This window comes from Dermacentor andersoni, chromosome 10 (assembly GCF_023375885.2).
Source record: "Dermacentor andersoni chromosome 10, qqDerAnde1_hic_scaffold, whole genome shotgun sequence".
NCBI lineage: Eukaryota > Metazoa > Arthropoda > Arachnida > Ixodida > Ixodidae > Dermacentor > Dermacentor andersoni.
This window is the reverse complement of record NC_092823.1, coordinates 24,730,759-24,747,264: the sequence shown is the minus strand read 5'-3', so window position 1 is coordinate 24,747,264 and position 16,506 is coordinate 24,730,759. Positions and strand designations below refer to the sequence as shown.

Genomic DNA, 16,506 nt, shown 5'->3' with positions numbered 1-16,506 from the left:
TATGAAATGACGTAATGACATATGTCTATGACATATGAAATTACGTACGTAAACAGACCTGAAAACTCGCTAACACCCCCTGTCCAAGTTATATTTACCTAGTTAAAATGACTGGCTTCTAAGAACTTTGTAACGGAGTTATTTAACCAAAGGCTTATGCGAATCATTCTCGCTATTTTTCTTCGAGGTGGGCCGACGTTTTACTGTTTGAATATATTTGATTACGATTTTTCTTTGCATTGGGCAAAGCAGCCCCATTTCTTCGTTTTCATCGCGCAGTAGGACAACGTCCAAGCACGTATATCTGGCCGACGTGACTGCAGCGTAACATTTGAGTGACCTTCGAATTAGAAATGTCCTTACGGTCATTGTTGAAATTCGTCTTTTGTATAAATCATTATTTATGCCGCATGTTAGGAGTCAGCCGCTGTGATAAACGCTTCGCGATTTTAAAGGTTCAAGGACTCGGTTAAAAGATACCGCGTGGGACCTTCAGGTAAACTCAAGGCCAAAGCATATGCTACAGCGGATGTCAGCAGCAAAATGAGGGAGTGTCACCTGTGAAATTTGAGCCATTTCATTTCCTCAGTGCATTTGCAGTACTAATATGTGGGGCATTTGGCACCTTTGAATAGTGTGAAGTACTGTGTAAATTATGTGCTGCTGTCGCGCCGACGTTGGCTTTGAATTGAGGGTGTCGGTGATTTAGACGTCGTTTTCACCCTAACAGCCTTATTCTCGGTGCGTCATTACTGTGGTTATGTGCCATGCTTGGCTTATATAATTATCATTGTCATGCACGACTCACTTGTGTCGCCGACGCTGCTTTTGTGAGCGCGGTAACGAAGAATTGCACGGAAACACTGCGCCATCTTGTCGAGAACACTTTTTATGCGATGCACATAATATAATCATCGTGTGCTGCAGTAGTGCTCGTTCTGGCCCATGAAATGCATAGACAGCAGCAACATGTCTGAGTCGTCATGGAGCGCGAAACCACGCACAAATAAACCTTCACTGTTGCCCGATAGCTTGTTCGTTAGCCCGTTCTTCCACCAAATGCACATTGCTTCATTCGCATGGATTTCAATCGCATTGGAGGCAGCTTTGGAGAAGCTTTATTTATCTTCACGGTGTGGCAACGGTGAAGCTAGAGATAATGACGTGGCCTGGCGACGAAAAAAAAAACTTCTTTGTGTGCAGTCAATGGTGAAAACCATCGTCGTCAGAGCAATAGCATGAAAGGACAAAGAAAACGAAGTTTCAAACACGTAACTGCTGTGGAAGAAAAGTTTTCGCCAAATATACCATCTTAGGATGAGTGCCGGCGTTAATGCATTTAACATTTAAACTATGAAGCGACACGTCATATTGCCACCTCCGAAAAGCATCCAAAGAAGACGTGTACTGGACTCGGGCTCCTGTATTGGGATTCGATGATGATGATACTTTATTCGCATTGCCTTTGGAACAGGGCGCTGAAAAATGGTCGCGAAGCCCCACTGAGCATGGTCAGGTATCAGGTATGCTATAGATGCTTTTCATTCGAGCATATTTTACACATCTTTTTAATCTTTTTTATCTTCAAAACCTTCCTCTATACCTAGTATCGGTACCTATTGATTTAACGGATCCGGTGGTATCAACCCTAACGTAGTTTTTTTTTTTTCACCAATTTTCCAAACGTCTCTTGCTTATCTCGACTGCTGACCGGTCGGTGCTTCCTTCCACTTGAAATCCAGACCCTTCTGGAACGTGTACGTTACCTGCGGGTCCAACTGGGTGAATCGCTTCGCATTCCATTAGGATGTGCTGAATGCTTCCTTCTGGACAGGCTGTGTCATATTACGGCGCCGCCGAGAAGTCAGCGCGTGCCGCAACTTAGCTTTTCTCAAGCACAAAGAGATTTTACAGTATTTTCTTTTCGTCATTGGAGAGTGGCACATGCCCAGTGACCCATGCAGGTTCGACGGTTCGTCTGGAAACCTGTTCTCGCAGCAGTGGGATGCTCCACCCATTAGACCATGAACTACAAGTACCCAAGTTGGAGAGAAAGCATGCATACAGAGAGACATACAGGAACTAAGTTCCCCCAAGAAACGTCGCAGTTTCACCGAAAGGCGAAGCACCGATTGGGATAGCAAATTAGTAGACAGCTATATGAACTTAGGATAGTAGTTTTATCGGCCGTTCGCTTAATAAGTGACATAACAAGTATGGTGCCAGCGCGCACGAGCAAACATGAACACCTGGCACTCGATGAGCGCGGACACTCGCTGTCAAAACACTGGTGGGAGCAAGAGCGGCAGCAGCAGCGAGCGAAGTGACCTTCGTGCAGCCTACCGCTTCGACGCAAGAGCGGCGAGCACACAGCATGCACATAGGTATGAGCCGTCTGCAGATCGTTTTCGACATTCAGCGCAAGCGATCGTGCGCCCCCCCCCCCCCCCACCTCCCCTCCATCCCGTGCTGCCTCCCCGCTTGCCTCCATATATGACGTGCGAGATTGAGCCACGATCATTAGTTCCCCTTACGCCCGGTCACGAAATGCGCAGTTGCTGCCGGAGCATAAAGCCGCTCAGCACCTCTCCCTCCCCGCCATCCCCCCTATGCCTATCACGCGACGGAAGACGCCGCGTTTGCTCCGCTTTCTTCTTGCACGCGCTCCAGATTCAGCCGCGATCATCGGCTTTCCTCGCGTGCATTCACTCGCACACACAGTATACGACACACGGCAACGGTGTTATCGCCCTTGGCCTTTATATGGAACATCATGGCGACGCCGGCCACTACGACAAAAATGCACCTGGAGTGTCCATATAATTGCTATCGCAAGAACATACTAACCGCGCTGCAACAAAAATAAAGCTTTTGCGCATTGCTTCATACATCTGAGTCCTTTTTAGGGCCCGTATAACAGCATCCAGTAATTCATGAAATAAATTAGTGGCCTGTAGACGAACGCCGAAGCCTCGGTACCTAAAATAAAGTCCATGTGCGTGAACTCCAAATCTGGAACAATGTAGTCGAGCACGACATTCGGCAGGCTTTGTCGAAGTGTGGAAACATCCTCAGGGTTGGCGAAGAAGTCCTTGTGAGCGCTGAAGAGCGCCACTGGCGCTCTGATCTTCGAGAAGTCGTAGGCCGGGCTGTCCACCTTTAGAAATTACACGCAAGAAGGAATTAGCATGCTAATAAGCACACACAGTAATCCCGCAGTTAAGCATTACAAATAAAATGTACTTGTACAGGGTCGCCCACTCTTAACAAGAACATGGCGCAGCGCAGCCACGCGGCGCCGGGTTCTTGTTAACAGTGGACGACCCTGTACATTGTAACTATGCTTTTATCTGAACCGCTGTGTTTAAGGAGAAAAGATGACTTCTTATCGAATTCTGTGACATTGCGGTATAAATTGGCGACGTTTAGAGTTTGCGGAGTTTCCGTGCATTTTGAACAGTTTTCATAAAATATCTAATTTTCGCGTTGTAATTTTGTATCCGCTCTGGCGTGCCTTTAAAGGCCCAGCTAACAAGCATCGCCAATTGTTCCACAAAACTGCTGTGTCATGGCTTGTGTATCCGTGAATTCGAGAGTGGCGTCGCTGTTTTCGTCCTTTAAACTAATTTTTGTCTCTAATACATTTGTGATCACAATAATGGCGTTTGCATTTATTTTTAGGATTTCCTTCGAAGCAGCAATACTGTGCATGACGCATAATGTAAAGTGCACATTTCCACGCATTACCTCCTTTGTGACGTGCTCTGCGGACTCCTTTAAATCGTGTAATATTTCGCGCGCACACCTGCCTTCTGACAGTGTGTGTGAAGAATGATGATGAAACAACGCGAAGGGCGTGCGAAAAGAAAATATACGGCGAGACGGAGTGCTGTTGCTCGTTTCTTCTTTTGATGTCTATCTTTCGCGCTGTTTCATGCACTCACCATAACGCTCGACCGGATGCCATTACATTTTCTGTGTGAAGTTTGCTTTTTCTATAGCTGTACAGCGTGCACCTAACTTCTAGGAGCTTCGGAAGACAGCAGGCTACCTTTAACGTAAGAATTTCAAGTACGTAGATGACTATTGTTGAACTGTGTCTCTTCCTGTGCTTTATTTCTTTCCAAAAAAACATCAAATCTTTTTATGTTAAACTGACACGGAAATGCTTGTTCTCCTGTCGCAGGTTCTTTTGTTGAATCTAAATGTGAAATGCATTAACCTATACTTTTTACCCGCTTTTCCCGCACCCAAAATACAAAGACTACGCTAAAATCGTTTTCTATGTCTAAGGAAGAGAGGTGGATGGCGATTCTAATTAGTTTATTACTATTTTTGTCAACCTCATCGAAAAAGAACAGGAAGACAGTATAAGAAGTTGCATCGGTAATACTTTCTCACGCTCATATTCATGATATTGGTTACAATTCTCCCCACGGTAACGACTATATTTTTCGTCAGAAATATTAGTCAAAATAAATGAGTATAAACTTCTTTCAGCCTTGCAGCTAGCATCCGAGTGCACATTCTCACTACACCACCTTCTATGTCAGCCACCGTAGAATTTAAGATATATTCCAGCGGTGGCCGAAATCAAGTGGGTAGAGTACGCCAAGTGCTTGCGCAGACGTGAAAGCAGAAAACGGGTTATATTCAATAATTTTCTGGTTCAGCCAATTGTATTCTACAGCTGTATGGAGTTTATTTACCAGTGTTTAGAATCGCGCATCTGAAACAGATAAACACAATTAAAGACAATATCAAAACTTTATCTTACCGTACCATAGTGGTACAAGTTGCGGAGAGGGCCGTAATTGTACTTCACGAAGTTCCTGGCTCGGATGATCTGAGCAAAGAAAATAGAAAAAGGCGATTTCATTAGAGTTATTGTAGTTATCACTACAGAGTTTCTGGCCAGGAAGAATGTTACTAAATTTCAAAGTGCGCCGCAAATCCAGGTTTCGAAGCGTCGCGGAGCTGATAACGTTGCTCTGTCGTTGCTCATCATTGTGGGTGTGTACCTTTCATATGTATGAAAGCTGTCTCCGAGACTCACGGCCGTATCAGCTAATGTCGCACCACTCGAAGCTCCTTTCGACATGGAAGAGTAGCTTCGTTGCATTGAACGAGAATAATAAGGAAAGCTACGAGCCGCCGACGCACCCAGACTCTGCCCCCAACACAGGCCGCTTACAAGATACGGCCGGGCGACCACGCGCAGCCGCCACATGCGCAGTTGCAGCCGGAGAACGCTAAAACCCCTTAAACTTCGTAAAGCACTGCCACGCTTTGAAGAATGCCGCCACCTCCTCGCGCGCTCTGGTCGAGGCCGACGCCGCGTCGCTATTGGCCTAATAGCATCACGTTGGCCCTCGCGCCGTACATCCTCGCCATTTTTGCTCGACAAGTGTCTACGGCATGGAGGAAGGAAACTGAGGAGAAGCCCTACCCCCTCCGCGCGCTAGGAGAAAAGTGTGGAGGAAGTGACGTAGTATGCTCTCCTCTTTCTTGCTGATTTTTTATTTCTTTGCTGTAGCGGCCACGCCTTTCGGGCCACAACGGCGGCTTTGTTTTGGTTCTGTGCGCTCACACGATTTGCTCCGTAGGTTTCGTAACGTGGCAAAGGCGCCGTGCGGGCAGGTTTGCGTTCGTCTCCGTGTTTTGTTGCGCTGCGTTATCTGGACCGGGCTCTCCCGAATGTTGCTGTGGCCAGGTGGGACAGGAGGAACTAAAGTTCGTGAAATGAACGCGCATGCAACGCTGTACGCAATGTACCGCTTCACGGCAATGGCTACGGACGAAGGAATATCCGCGGGAAATTTTGCCCTCTTTCGCGGAATCATGCTAACGTGCTAACGATTGCTTAGTATTGCTGCGGAGCGCGCGCGTCCGAACAGCACGGTTGCGCGCAGCGCGGCGTGGTTTCGCGAGAAATGTAAACAAGAGAGGAGAGCTGGCCCGATAGGCGGAGCAACGCCATGAGCAACGCCAACTTCCGGCTTCACTTTAGCTTCACAAGCAGTGACGTCAGGGCCTCTCCTTAGTTTCCTTCCTCCGTGGTCTACGGAGTGGCGAGGCGCGCATGCTGGCGCCGTTGCTACGCTCGAGCAGTGTAGGCGGGGCCACGGTCGAGGAGGGAGCTTGAAAGAGAGGAGAAACGAGGAGGAGTGAAGGCGGAGGAGGAGAGTGTCACTACTGTACGAGGTTTAAGGGGTTTTCGGAGAACGCCGCCCCCCTCTGTCCCCTCCCCCCAGCGCCTAGCAACGTTGGGTACCTCGCACGCGACGGGAGACGGCGCGCTTCCTGGCCGCCTTCGTCTGCTTCGCGTGGGCGAGTTGGAGCCGCGATCATCGGCTCTCCTGGCACGTTTCACTCTCACGTGCAGCGTAAGGTGCGCGGCGACGTTGTTATCGCCCTTGGGCTTTATACGCAACCTCACGGCGGCGACGATGGCTGTAATCCGAAAGAAAATGTCAGCCTAGTGCCGACGCTAAAGAAGACAAGGTCCAGGTACATGGTTGCTCAAACGATTCGATGATTAACTGCTCGTTATAGTCTCTATTCTCTATATTTCTCATGCTTCATAGGCAAATAGTTCGTATCTTCTTGGAACGGTATTTCATGCGCAATTACGGTGATGCCTGTCGGGTCTCCTTGGCCATCATGCATCGTTGGAGACCCTTGTTGTATTCTTCAGAATTATCAGCAGACACGCGTCTGTATTTGGCGAATCGCTTGAGCCTTCAAAGGCTGCTTGACGTGCAGCGACTCCTGGAGGGCACGATACAAATCACGCATTTGGGCGAGACTGGCCTCAATAGCGTCGGCCGTCTTGGCATCGTTGATGTGTGGTTTACGCGTGTTAGTGCTCTCTTTGGCCCGCCGAACGCTCGCAGCCTCCAGACCACTTAGTTTTCCTTCCTTCGGTGTATACAGTTGCTTTTCGATGCAGCAACATGATGACGTTACGAATCCCTCAGGGAGCAATTTATAGCCTGGCGTTTTGAGCGTGCCAGGCAGCGGTCAGCGAATTCATAACGTCGCGCCGGTGTCGCCAGAATCGCCGAAGAGTCGCCCCTGTATAGTTGGCGCGTTCAACCGGTTGAACGTCACCTGCAGCGGTGCGACGATCAGTTGTTGCCTCAGCGCATGCGCGCAAGTGCGTGGTGGGCGAGCGCGTGTTCGTTTGGCGAAGGCGTAAACTCAGCATGCTCTCCTTAGTACACCCGAAGTGTGGGCCAGCGTACTGCCTGCCCGCCAAGCTAGCGCGCGATGCACTCTGGTCTAGAGGCGTCAGCGTGAGACAAGGCGTGTTCTACTACCTCGCCGGTAGATCCAAAGCGTGTCGAATGTCGCCGGTCAGGCACACTACAATAGACGGTAGAATAGACGAGCGGCCGCTTTGCGCCGGCCTAGCGGAGGTGCGCCGCGCTAATGTTGGAGACTAGAGAAAAAAATTCAACAAGGGAGGACACTCGGCGAAATCTGGCAACAGGAAATACGTCACGCTAGTATTAGTACCATCCGTTAGCTGCCGCGAGCATCGGGCAAAAAAAGCTCAGTGCCCTTCCACTCTGTGAGGAAGGGTGACCGCAGAAGCTGTGTATGTGGGCCCCTTAATGGCGAAATGCACCTCCACCGCGACTCGGACCGTTATTGAACAATCTGCGGGGTTGACCCACGTTGACCTGTGTTTAACGCCTGCGTCACTTCCGCCGCGGGGTGGCCCGGTATTGTACTATCTTCAGGATTATTTTCTACACGCGGACACAATAGTGGGCTAAGTAGCCCACTATCGTGGGCTAAGTAGCCCTTAGCAGCTTCGTTCTAAAAAAAACGTGAAATTAGGTTAGCAGATATTGTTTTATTTTATTTTTATTCTGTCCCGCTAAACCTAAAAATTCTTGCGTAGAAATGAAGTTACACTACTTTTCTTGAGTTACCTAGCAACAAGCTAATGGCACGCCAGACACGCCACCGAAGCGACCGACGTCGGCTGCGCATGTGAAGTTTGCTTGTTCGGTGACCAGTCTGTTCTTATTTATAAAATTTGGGGGGGGGGGGGGCATGGTAGCCTGGTTTATTGGGTTCCCGGCGTATTCCTGCATTCCTTCTGCACTTCGACACGGCACCACTCCACTATTGGACTACGGGAAAGTGAGCAATTTTGTTTTACAGTCTGCGACGCAATTTCAGAAAATTAAGGCTTACGGCAAAAACTTAAGGCTTACGGCTTTTGATGCAGTTAGCGAAAACAGCTCGGCCGTTCTGGCCCAGTAAATTTCAGTTAATGACGCCTAGTGTGGGATGTTTGCGACGTTTCCTCTGGGCCCCAAAATTATTGCAAGTTATTTGGTAATATTTGGGCATGCTTGCCGCACCCGGCTTTGTGACGCAGTTAGCGAAAAGCAGCTCGGCCGTGTGATGCATTTAATTTCGCGCCCACAGAATCTTACTGGTTCAAACTCGTGACGCTTTCTGTGACCCCCAACATTATTGTAATAAATTTCAGTACATTTTGGGGTACTTATGACGCACGCTGGCTGCACAGGGGGTTATGACGCAGCGAAATGCAGCTCGGCCATGGTGACAATGTAAGTTTAGCGTATCCATAATCTCAATAGGACAAGCTTGTGACGCTTTGCGTGGCTCTGCTACATCGTATAACTGGTTTCGGTACTCACTCTTGTCGAAAATTCCACGAGCGATTGCCAGGAGTCATAACACTGAAGTGCTGCTTGCGCCGACAGAACGCGCAAAAGATAACACCGAGGAGCTCAAAGACCACCGCCAAATTTGTCTTTTGAACGACTGAAAACCTGCTTTGCTCCCACGCATTCGTCTTGAGTGCAAGTAGAAGGCATTCTGCGAGCGTCTAGCATGGTCTGGCTGCAAGCCTGTGTTCAGCCGACTATCGGGTCGGCTGTGATCAAGTTGTTTTGGAAACGCGCAGTCGCCCGTGTATGTGTGTCATTAAAGTGCAAGAAATAATGCCCTGGAACAGAGGAATGCTTGGAAATCCGATTTTTTCTTCATATTTTCTGATATTGTATTGGATGAATCGAATATTGTCTACGCTGTGTATGTAAAAGCGAAATGCTTTTGTTCGTAATGCCGCCAATTCCCCGCTTTTGCACGTTTCCCCTCTACACGCAGTATCTCTATAAGGTGTTAATACCAAAATGACACCCGCTTATATTTTACTTTTTTTTCCAGCTAATGCCATCCGGTGGAACTTTGTACGGGAGCTACTGCTGCCTATCTGGTGCCACAACGCTGGATGACTGCACGGAAACCCCGGAACGAGCATTTATATAGAGCAAATTAAACATTTTCTCATTTCAGAAGGCGTCTACCGTCTACTTAAAGGGGCCCTGAACCACCCCTCGGGCTTGGTAAAATAACATAGTCCGCGGGTAGCATACGCTGTTGTGAACATCTCAGCCAAGTTCTGCTGTCGTACGCTGTCCGTGGAGCTCGCAAGCGGAGCGCGAAGTCACCTTTTTCTCAAACGCTCTCGTTTCAAAAACCCCCATGATCCTCGCTCTCTTCTGTGTACTTTATTTCGTCATAAAGCACACTCCAATACACGCTGCTATTGGTCGCTGTGCTCGGCTACACCGCGGCCGCCGCGAGGTGCCGCCACGAGTCCAGTGACTAAGCGCACTGCGGCTCTCAGCGGACAGCCGCGTTAGGCTTACGTTAAGCGCGGCATTGACACCAAATCGGAAATTTGAACTGCGCGCCACGGTGACGTCTCCGCCGTAGCCTTCGCAGCGCAAGGCATTGAAGTAGGAAGGGGAGCACAGCTGACGCCGTGTTTGATTGCCGATAACTCCGCTTCTGCTGAGTGCATTGAAGTACTTTTTGCGCCAAAGTGGTTCTGGAATAGCCTATCTTCACTTCAAATGCCTTTCTCCACTTCGATAAAAAAGTGGCTCAGGGCCTCCTTAATGAATTTGCACGTGACCCAGATTCGATAGAGCTGTGTCACGTACGCGATCATTTTTACTAAATCATGAAACTATTCTGCACTGAGAACGCGCGCAATTGAGCAGCGGAAGCAAAAAAATATCAAAAGCCGCGCCGATCAGTGCAGTCGGCGTAACGTGTTCCTGCTAGCGTTCAAAACGCGCACCCAAAAGCGAAGCCGGAACTGTGGTTCGGGTATGAATGCCGACGGCTTGGTGCACAATACAGTCAGTTCGGCCTCTGGGCTCTGTGGGAGCATCCGCTCTTGTTGAATGTCTTTCTCTATGGTTGGAGTATAACCATCGTTCACACACACAAATATACCGCGCCGCGCTGTGGCTTCAAGGCCGGCCACTCAGTAGAAATCCCCGAGGCCGGCGAGCCACGTTTGCCTCCGTGCACTACCGGATGAAACCACGCATGCGCTTTCATCCTTTCGAGCCCGGAGGCACATTTTCGTACGACATTTACAACTAACCTCACCTACTGCTTCTTTCTAGAAGTCGGTCCAGAAGAACTTTGCTTAACAAAAAAAAAGGGAGTTTTAGCCTACAGTATTCCTGTATTACCGGTACGGTATTCCAGTATTCATTTTCACGCTGCTTCACCTTCCTTCAGTCAGTCAGTCAGTCAAGAACTTCAGTGAGGTCCTGAGGAGTTTTAAGCCGTTAGAGATCCCATACGGGGAGCTCCTCGGGCCGAAACCGTAGGCGACGCCCAAGTCGGGACGGGAACGTGGTGACGCTCCGCCAGTTCTTGGGCCCTCTGGACGGCCTTGCGCTGGAGTTTGAGGTCCGGGCTTTTGAGGGCTTCTTCCCATTCGGGCTCACTAGAGAGAGGGCCCTTTGGTAACGCGGTACATTGCCATAGCATATGCGAGAGTGAGCAATAAAGTTCTTGGCAGTCTGGGCAATTTGCCAGGATGTCTGAGTTATAGTTTACTCAGTAGGCCTCGTGACGGATACGAGTCCGTTTGTAGCATTCGAAACGCGGCCGCCTGCGCGCGTTCGAGTTTGGAGTGCAGGAAAATATTTACTGTACGGTCAAGTTCATTTCTGAATTGTAATACGGCATACCTCAAACTCGGGTACTGCTATTAGATTTCGCTAAATTAGCGCGGATTCTCGATCTTTCAAGACTAAGCAACACTTTAGTATGTCTCTACGTGTTACAGGGAAAATCACTCTTTCAGTTCCACATCAGGGATTCACTGCTCATGTTGGTGTTTTAAGTTTATCACAAATTTATTCTCACATGAGATATGACATAACTTATGAGTCTTTGAACCGACCTGTGCGAACTGCTCCACGTTGCGTTTGGAAGCTCCGAGGGTAGATGACTAGTGTAGACTGCCAACCGTGACTGGGAAAAAGCAAAGACAGAACGGACATCCACTGAGTAACAGCATCCCCGAAATATGGTAAAGGTAGAGTCCTTAACTGCATGAGCAGTTTGAAACTGAACTGCGCTAACATACTTGAAAGCCTAGTATTACGGGAGATAATCTTGAATGAAATAGAGGGCTGCGTGACTTGGTTTCGATAAATAATTTTAAATGCCGCAAAAAACACGGGACAATGCAAAAGACCGGACGCACAATTAAAAAAAAAAACTGAGGTTGTACACGCCCTAGCTACTATCTGATTATGATGTACGCCGTAGTGGGAGACCCCGGATTAATTTTCACCACCTGGGGTTCTTTAACATGCACCCAGTACACGGGTGTACCTGCATTTCACCGCTATCAATATTCTGCCGTCGCGGTCGGCGCACAGTTTGGGTGTGAGCATTTTTGCGTGGCCTTTTTAACGCCGTTAAGGGCCCCACGTCACAGAGAATGTGGTGTCGGTGTCGGCAGAGTTGTCCGTGCGCGAAATTTTCATATATACTTCGGTATATATGAAATATCGCCACGCCTGACATATGACAACTTTTATATGCGGGTTTTATTGCCGCACAATTGTATCACTAAGGTTGCTCATACCTTGTCTTACATTCTTAACAACGTTATTCCTCAGAATCTTGAGAATGACCGCCCACAAACAAATATCATGAAGCATAACACCGGCATCACAAGGCTTTTACGTTAAATCTTCTCATATTTAAATATTTAACCTGTGAAACAATAAGATAAACTTGAAAATGATGAAATTTTTCAGGCGTGGCTGTGCACAGCCTCCGGGATCAGCCCGTACAAGAGGCCGCGTGTCTACCAGAAAGCTCGCCTTCGTGCACAGTATTCACTGCCAGTGTTTCCCCGCAAAGATTACGGTTACATAAGCTGTAGTTTCCGGGAAGCATGAAAAGCAGTCAGGGATCTTTGAATGCTATCGCGTTCCACTCTCAAAAGCGAAGCTTAAGCATCCTCCAAATTTTCATTGCTTGGTGTTTTCTTGTGCCACTTAAAATTGTGCAATAACCTGATTCATGGCTTAAATCCCGTAGTGGGTCGTGCCATATCACGTGAAATAAATCAACCGACCAGCCTCATTTAGGCTAAAAGGGGTGAAAGACAGACCTAATCATGTCGTGTAGTTCGTTAACGAATCGGACTGTGAGAAGAGGGGCGGTAACAGACGCCAATAATTATTTTTGCTGGGAAAATTCAGCGACAATTCAAACAGTTTCCAACTCACTTGGAATATGAATGCGGTACGATGGGAGTTCTTTCGAAATGGCAAGCAATATACCACCGCCTATCCGCGATCCTCGATCACAGTGATGCAGAGAACATTGAATAACAGAAGAAAAGCTCGTTATCCCCTCTGGCCGCAGCGAGGGTTCTCTTAATATGAGCATGTGTGCTTTGGCACATGGTGCAGCTGCAGATAGGAGTCTCAACCTATTTTTCCAAACCTGGCCACCAGTATTATTCAGGCGTTGCTTGGTCTTCACGATTGCAGGGTGCAATTCATGGGCTAGCTGAACAGATGTAGCTGCCAGCTTGGCTGGGACTACAACACGTTCCGAGCGCATAAGTAGACCATCTGTTATTAACAGTTCCTGCTGGACCTCATAGTAAGGCGTTAGTTCAACTGTGGAACTTTTCTTGGTTGGCCACGCTGTCTGAGCAAAATGCGCATGTGGTTGGAGCTTGCAATCCTTGGCTGTATGAAATCGCAGGTCATTGATGTGAACTGATGGTGTTACCAGGGACATTAGTTCCTGTTCAGTTCTAAGGCCATCTTCTGTGTCTGTACGTCTGTACAGACACAGACGTGTGTCAACACGTTTGTACTGTACTGTGAAATGTTAACGTAGAAACCGAGCAGTCCACGTTGTGATGCGAAGTGGTCGTTGTCCCGCGCTTTGTGTCGAAAGCAGATACTAAGGCCTGGAGACCTGTTAACAAACTAAATGATAGACCTCAGAGGTATATGTGCCATATCTCGCACACCCATAGACAGGCCTGTGTCTCACACTCTCCTCCCGAGTACTTCCGCTCCGTCTCTGTCAGTGTTCGGAATGCAAATTCAACAGTTCGTATGTATGGGTTGTCAGCTTGCGGTATTACTGCACCCAAGCCATACGCAGACGCATCTGCGGCCACAATAACAGGGAGCAGCAGGTCGAACATTAGCAGTACTTTTTCCCGATGCAAGGAGCTTCTTTACCTTTGTAAAGCTCTTTCAGCAACGACATCTCATTCAAAATGAACACCCTTGCGATGTAGCCTACGCATGTGTTTTATGTCTTTAGCAAGATGGGGGATAAACTTATCATAATAGTCTACGACACCCAGAAATGAACGCAGCATGCATGCGTCTGTGGAGGAGGCAGCCTGAATAATTGCGTCAATTTTAGCTTGAAGGGGAACTGTTCCTTCCGCACTGACGCGATGTCCAAGGGGTGACAGCTCCGGTACATTAAAGATGTACTTGTCACTGAGTTTGAGTCCTGGTTCCGTAGAACTTGCTCCGAGTTCCTCAAGTGCCCTGTCTCAGTCCTATCAACGGTGATCACATCGTGTTGGTATCAGAGGACCCCTCTGCAGCCGAGCAGGGCCGTTGTCATGAGTTGGTGGAATGCGGCTGGAGCCGATGCAAGCCCGAAGCACACTCTCGAAACGAAAATGGCCATCTTACGTAATGAAAGCACTGATGTCTCTGCTGTCGGGGTCAAGTAGGATCTGGTAAATGGCAGAGGCCAAATCGAGCTCTGAGAAGTGGCGTACTTTATTCAGAGAGTGCAGTAGCTCTTCCGTATGAGGCAAGGGAAAGCTGTCTACTACAAGTGCTTCATTGGGCTCTCTCAGGTCAATGCAGAGGCGGATGCTGTCGTCTTTTTTGCGGACTACAACGGTAGGCGAGATCGAGTCAGAGGCGTTAACACTTTCAATTACATCAGAAAGAAGGCGCTGAAGCTGGTTGCTAACTGGCTTGCGCAGGGAAAATGGTAAAAGTCTCAGCTTCTGCACAACTAGAGGCACTGACGACTTCATCTTGACCTCGCTCTGGACGCCCCTAGCCAGTCCAACGCCTGGTGAAAACAAATGGGAAAACTTTCCCCATAACAAAACTGTCATACCGAACTTCGGCGGACCGGGAGGCACCTAGCTCATTGCCTGTATATGCAACTGTAACTGCTCTTTAGCTCATGGCTCTGAACCTTCGGCAGCTGTGTGCAGGCAGCGTACCTGTGTGCCCAGAATATGCATTCCTAAGGCGTGCACAGCATCCAGCCCAAGAATAGAAGTCTCCCAGGGGGTGACATGAACTGCTATCACGGCCATTTCTTCTTTGAACGAGATGCTGGCTTTAAACTGGCCCAGTACAGGGATCTCGTGGCGTTGAAAGTCCCACAACGTAAGGTTAGAGCTGGTCAACTGTATACTGCCTTTAAACATGCTTCGGAATTCGTTTTTCCCCATAACTGACACAGCTGATTCCGTGTCGGCCAAGAACTTTACAACGCGCGGTTGTAAAGTGGAGGTGATTGGCGCTGCTACCGCGTCGATGTACACGCCCGTGCGCTTGCCTCCGTGCGGTGATACAACGCCAGTGACGAACTGCTCGCACATGTTTTCGTTGGCTTGCTCGGTGAAATTGCAATAGGCTTCCAGTTCTGGAAGCGCGATCGCGAAGTCGGGGATGGACTCGCCATGTAGCTGACGGCACTCACGGAAGTGGTGTCGTTCTAGTAGAACGTTTCGTGTGCCTGCGAAATGTCGTGCCAGGGTGTCTGGGGCCGCGTCATTAAGTTTGGAGTACTTGTCGATACGGTGTCTTGCTTGGAAACCGCGACATGATCTTTAGATTCACCTGCTGAAGCAGCTTCGGTAATCAATGGCTCGGTTGTCGGTAACTGGGGCGTGGTTGGTGGTGGCAGCGCAACGAAAATGCATAGTCCTTCCGGGCCTAAGCAGTGTAGCAAAACTGCTCGACAGTGGGGCACAGACAGGTCAGCAGCTCCACACGCGAAAAGGAAATTCTCGAAGTGTATCCAGCGCAACTATGGTACGACTAGAATACCCGGGGTGTCGATGAAAGGTGTCGGCGGTGACTATGCGGTGGAAGCCTTCCCTGCATGCTCCGACCCTCGTCACCAGATTGTCATATTGCCGCGCAGCGCGATCGAGAACAAGGGACGCACACCAAGCCATGCCACGCATGACCAGTTTATTCAAGCGTGCATTCACATATATATGCGATCAAATGTAGCGCCATCTCTTGATGGCTTGTTAGATGCACACAATTTAAGGGAGCCTAATGTCGCCCTTCGACACTACACTGCTACCCGACTGAGTCACCGTGTTAACCCTCTCCTGCATGTTCTCTTTTCAAGGGTTGGTTAGCGCGCGCGAGTCTGTGCTTCCCATAACTCATTAGCTGGCAGTACAAATTCAAATTGCCCAGTACCAAGTGCCTTCTCTCGTGCCCATTACTGCGCTCACCTGGTTGAGCTGGTTGAGGTTGACGCCGAAGAGGAAGAAAGTTGGAAGCGCACAGACGTAGCGCAGCGGCGACTCGCACATGGCGTAAGTGGCTCGGCGCAGCCACTGCGGTCGCACGAGCAGCCGACCTTGGTGAGCAACGATGGCCGACGCCTGCAGGACGAGACGGCCTGAACATCGACTCGCATGTTTACCACTCTCGGTTAGCATTTCATGCGTCACATTACGTACTGAACGCCATCTTTTAATTCTAACAAAGGGATTGGATTGGATTGGAAAAACTTTAATAGAAGTCCTGCAGGACGCACGTCAGCGCGCAGTGGGCGTCTCCCACGCAGGGACCGACAGGGAGTACCTGGCGGCCGCTGCGCGAGCCTGCTGGACGGCCCATTGCTGATCTTCTAGGAGCGGACTTCGTATCGTCCTCTCCCACTTGTCGGAGGTAGAGTCGGGCGGAGCGTTTCTGCACTCCCAGAGCACGTGTGCGAGTGTCGCCGTGACCCCTGCACGAGGGGCACGCATTGTCTGGGTAGACGTCCGGGTAGATGATGTGTAAGGTGGCGGGGTTCGGATAGGTATCTGTCTGTAATAAGCGTAGCGTTAGCGCCTGTGGCCTGTTTAGTTTGGGGTGCGGGGGCGGA

At 49.2% G+C, this 16,506-nt stretch overlaps 1 protein-coding gene across 1 annotated transcript in view; it reads right to left on the bottom strand.

Annotated features, from left to right (window-relative positions):
• Positions 1 to 2,902: 2,902 nt before the first annotated feature.
• Positions 2,903 to 16,506, bottom strand: part of LOC140213425 (lipase 3-like) — a 41,040-nt gene continuing 27,436 nt past the window's right edge. The window contains exons 6-9 of the mRNA XM_072284646.1: positions 15,866 to 16,018; positions 11,264 to 11,334; positions 4,778 to 4,910; positions 2,903 to 3,157 (exon numbers count right to left, since the gene is read on the bottom strand). Of these exons, the coding sequence (XP_072140747.1) occupies positions 2,903 to 3,157; positions 4,778 to 4,910; positions 11,264 to 11,334; positions 15,866 to 16,018 (612 nt within the window). The remainder of the gene's footprint in view (positions 3,158 to 4,777; positions 4,911 to 11,263; positions 11,335 to 15,865; positions 16,019 to 16,506) is intronic.